Below are 4,630 nucleotides of genomic sequence, written 5' to 3' on the forward strand. Positions count from 1 at the left end.
TGACATTAAAATGCTGATAATGTCGATGTCTTTTCTGTTAACTGAAGTTATACTTTTATTCCAGACAAGTCCAGGAGTCCAAAGATTGCATTCTAAAAAATTTAAAGGATAAGAAGAAAATAATGAACACAATAAATTGTAAATGTTATCCTGTAAATGACAACTTCCCTAAGTTTGATGTTTTGGACCCTGATCACAAAATAAAAGGTCAGTGGTTTGATATTATCAAATATATCATTTTTCTTACATTTCGTTTTGTTAGTGTTTGTCACTCACTCTCTCCCTCCCTTCCTTTCTCTCTTTCTCTCTCTCTCTCTCTCTCTCTCTCTCTCACACACACACACTGGTTGTAAGTCATTATGGCATTGTATTATCTCTGGATTCATATACATAAACAACACAGATAATACAGAAATAATTATAGTATGTAATACATAGATATTATGGAGATAACACAAATGATATGGAATTTGTATATGTAATATGTAAGTAGTACATAGATATTATGCAAATTGTACATAAATAATAATTAAATAATGCATTAGCTGTGTAAATATTACGGAAGTAACACATATTGTTTGTAAATAATATATAACTGTTATGAAAATACTGCATAAATAATTTGAAAATACAATGGCTTGCATATTCATTCTTTATATGTTCTGCCAAATTCAGAAATGAATATGCAAATCAGTGTTGTGTTTTGTCATTGGAGAATAACTTCTCCTTTCAAACAAATTTGCGTTCATAACACACTCATTTCATTAACATAATGGAACTTTGGGACACCTGATATTTCGACATTATTTTGTCTCATCAGTCAAGAGAACCCCAGACTAATCATCATCATCATCATCATCATCATCATCGTTTAACGTCCGCTTTCCATGCTAGCATGGGTTGGACGATTTGACTGAGGACTGGTGAAACCGGATGGCAACACCAGGCTCCAATCTAATTTGGCAGAGTTTCTACAGCTGGATGCCCTTCCTAACGCCAACCACTGAGAGTGTAGTGGGTGCTTTTACGTGTCACCCGCACGAAAACGGCCACGCTCGAAATGGTGTCTTTTATGTGCCACCCGCACAAGCCAGTCCAGGGGCACTGGCAACGATCTCGCTCGAAAATCCTACGGGAGCCAGTCAGGCGGTACTAAATAATGATATATTTGCTGATGTCTGCCTACCAATAATAAATCATCACAGAAATATGTAATTTATGAATCATATGTCATTTCTATTTGCACAGTTAATGGTTGATTTTATATTGCAGGCTTTACACCCAAATTTGAAATCAATATATTACAGACCCTTTTTTTTTCTCTCCTTGCTGTAAAATATTTATAATCTTATGTTTAATCCTCTATTGCAGGGGTTGCCAAACTTTTTCAACCATCGACTCACTTTAGCCCCTTCTCTTTCTGCATCAACCCCCTTTAGCCACTTCTCCTTCTGCATCGACCACCCTTCTCATTCAAAATATCTTAATGCCCTGCTCTGCCATACCATATCTTAAGCGCATACCAAGTACTGATGCTATCAATTAAAATGTTAGCCAAATTATACATGTATATTAAGAAATTCTATTGAAGATGACTCGCTTTTTACATTTAAAACTACGTGTACGAGTATACAGTATTAAACTTTCAATTTTTATGAAATTGCTTCCACAGTTAGAAAAATGCATCATATTGCTGGAATATCTTTTATTAAAATTGACAACATCAATGTGACGATATGGGCATGGCACTGACTAACTATTTCAAGCAGTTCATCTGGGTGAGCTGGTCTTTCACACACCGATCCCCATTCGACCCCCTGTAATTCCTCGACGATCCCTAGGGGATCCCTCGGACCCCTTTTGGTGACCCTGCTCTATTGTACTCTATAGTATGGTACTCTACATTTATCTACAGTGTCATATTTTACTGTAAACTGTCTATTGGGTGGTTCTACATTTATCCATAATATGGTTTGCTATAATATATCTTTAGTAATCTATCTATAGTGTGGTCAAAAAAAAAAAGGCTCAAAAGTCTTTCCCAAGACATAGGCTCATAAGCCTGGTTTCCTGGATTCTGTGGTGTATATATTCCCCCACCCACTGGACGAGATGTCTTTTCATTACAGTGTTACTCATTTTTGCCAGTTGAGTGAACTGGAACAACATGAAATGAAGTGTTTTGCTCAAGAACACAATGCATCGCTCAGGCCAGGAATTGAAGCCACAATCTTACAATCCTGAGTGCAACTCCCTAAACACCAAGCCACATGCCTCCACCATAATTCAGTACTCTACACTTATATATAGTGCAGTACTTTACTGTGCTCTATCTATAGTGCTGTACACAACAGCAAACTATTTATGGTATAATGATGTCTGGTACTCTACACATTACCCCAGCTTACCTTTAGTAGGGTCCATTCAGTTGCAAGCAGTTGGGTTAAGTTTCTGGTTTGAGGATATTTTTCATTGCCTCCCCACTTCATTAGTCTCAGAGGCCTTGTAAAGGGTCATTGGCCCTGCGTTCACTCATTGATGAAAAGATTAAAATAAAAAAACAATAGCAATATTTCATTAAACATGACATGGGAGAACAAATAACAGTTCAAAATATGATTTTGTCTTTTAGATCATCATCGCCATCATCATTTAATGTCTGTTTTCCATACTGGCATGGATTGGACAGCTTGAAACCATCTGGAGAGCTGCGGGCTTTTGTTGAGCTCCGGTGGCTGCTTTGACATGGTCTCTATGGCTTGGTGCCCTTCCTAACACCAACTACTTTACTGTGTGTACTGAGTGCACTTTTTCATGCCACTGGCACTAGTGAGGTTGCTAAGTAGCTTGCAAGATAAAAAGAAAACAAAAACAAAACCAGGATTAAAGCCTCTCACCTTCATTGAGTTGGGGAGTAGTTGAGAAGGGGAGATGACTTTATGTCATGTTGAGAGGCTTCAGCATAACAGAGAGAGAGACAAGCACAGATGTCTTGCTATAAAGGAGATACATGGCTGCCCAGCATTTTATAAGGGTGGGTGGAAGTAGCTGAAAAGAACACTCTCTGAGTGGTTGGCGTTAGGAAGGGCATCCAGCTGTAGAAACTCTACCAAATCAGATTGGAGCCTGGTGTTGCCATCCGGTTTCACCAGTCCTCAGTCAAATCGTCCAGCCCATGCTAGCATGGAAAGCGGACGTTAAACGATAATGATGATGAGATGTCAAAGGGATTTTTTTTATTTATTTATACTTTTTTACTTTTTTTCTTACAGTCATATCATCATCAAGTCCTGCAGTATTTGATGGGAAAATGGTCAGCCGGCTCTACTCTGTTACATTGCTATTGGTTACCAGATTCACAATACAACTGTGAATAAGTCTCCTTTAGAATCTTGGTGCTTTAGAGGGAGTGTCTGCGTATGTGTACGTATGTGCATGAGGAGATAAATTCATAAGTTTGTGTTTTGAGTTACAGTTCCATCTAAGTATTATATAGTTGTGTGTTTGTGTTTTTGAATATGTGAATATTGTTGTTGTTTAGTTTAAAGTAAGTCTTACTCTAGCAAACCCATGACCAAAGGTATTCCAGCTGTAATCAGCCCATCTTTAATTTTTAAGACATAGTGTATTGTGAACTACATTATCAAATATATGTTGTTTTTTTCTATCTAAGATAATAGGATCTGGTGTGAGAAAAATTTGGCTGATATTTCCAGCAAGTCAAATGACCATGAGGAGGCTTGCTTATTGATTCATGCATGGATGTTTATGTATCAAGGTGTTTATAAAAGTGTGTTTGAGAGAGAGAGAGAGAGAGAGAGAGTGTGTGTGTGTGTGTGTGTGTGTGTGTGTGTGTGTGTGTGTGAGTGAGAGAGAGAGAGAGTGTGTGTGTGTGTGTGTGAGAGAGAGAGAAATCAATATATAATGAAAATAAATAAAACGTATCAAACTTTGCTTGTAGTTTTCATCATTATCATTTTAATTCTTTTTTATTCTTCTACTTGTTTCAGTCATTTGACTGCAGCCATGCTGGAGCACTGCCTTAAAGGGTTTTATTCTTTGTAAGCCTAGTACTTATTCTGTCAGTCTCTTTTGCAGAGCTGTTAAGTTCCGGGGACATAAACACACCAGCACCAGTTGTCAAGCGATAGCAGAGGGGACACACACACACACATATATATATATATATATATATATATATATACAACAAGCTTCTTTCAGTTTCCACCAGCCAAATCCACTCACAAGGCTTTGGGTCAACCCAAGGTTATAGCAGGAGACACTTGCCCAAGGTGTTGTACAGTGGGACTTAACCCAGAACCATGTGGTTGGGGAGCAAGCTTCTTATTTCTTTACTGCCCACAAGGGGCTAAACATAGAGGAGACAAACAAGGACAGACAAAGGGATTAAGTCGATTACATCGACCCCAGTACGCAACTGGTACTTAATTTATCGACCCCGAAAGGATGAAAGGCAAAGTCAAGCTCGGCAAGCTTCTTACCTGCTTGCATGTGACAGGCAGAATTCACTGAGACAGATTTCCTATGTCTGGATGCCTTTCCTGTTACCAACCTTCACTTTTTCCAAACAAGGTAATAATCGTCTAGACCTCAAACAACATGGACATAG

The 4,630-nt window shown here is 38.2% G+C and overlaps 1 protein-coding gene across 1 annotated transcript in view; it reads left to right on the forward strand.

Moving 5' to 3' along the window:
- Positions 1 to 3,953, forward strand: part of LOC106870553 (uncharacterized) — a 17,815-nt gene extending 13,862 nt beyond the window's left edge. The window contains exons 6-7 of the mRNA XM_014916679.2: positions 65 to 207; positions 3,273 to 3,953. Of these exons, the coding sequence (XP_014772165.2) occupies positions 65 to 207; positions 3,273 to 3,373 (244 nt within the window). The 3' untranslated portion in view covers positions 3,374 to 3,953. The remainder of the gene's footprint in view (positions 1 to 64; positions 208 to 3,272) is intronic.
- Positions 3,954 to 4,630: the final 677 nt, after the last annotated feature.

Source organism: Octopus bimaculoides, chromosome 9 (assembly GCF_001194135.2).
Source record: "Octopus bimaculoides isolate UCB-OBI-ISO-001 chromosome 9, ASM119413v2, whole genome shotgun sequence".
NCBI classification, from domain to species: Eukaryota; Metazoa; Mollusca; class Cephalopoda; order Octopoda; family Octopodidae; genus Octopus; species Octopus bimaculoides.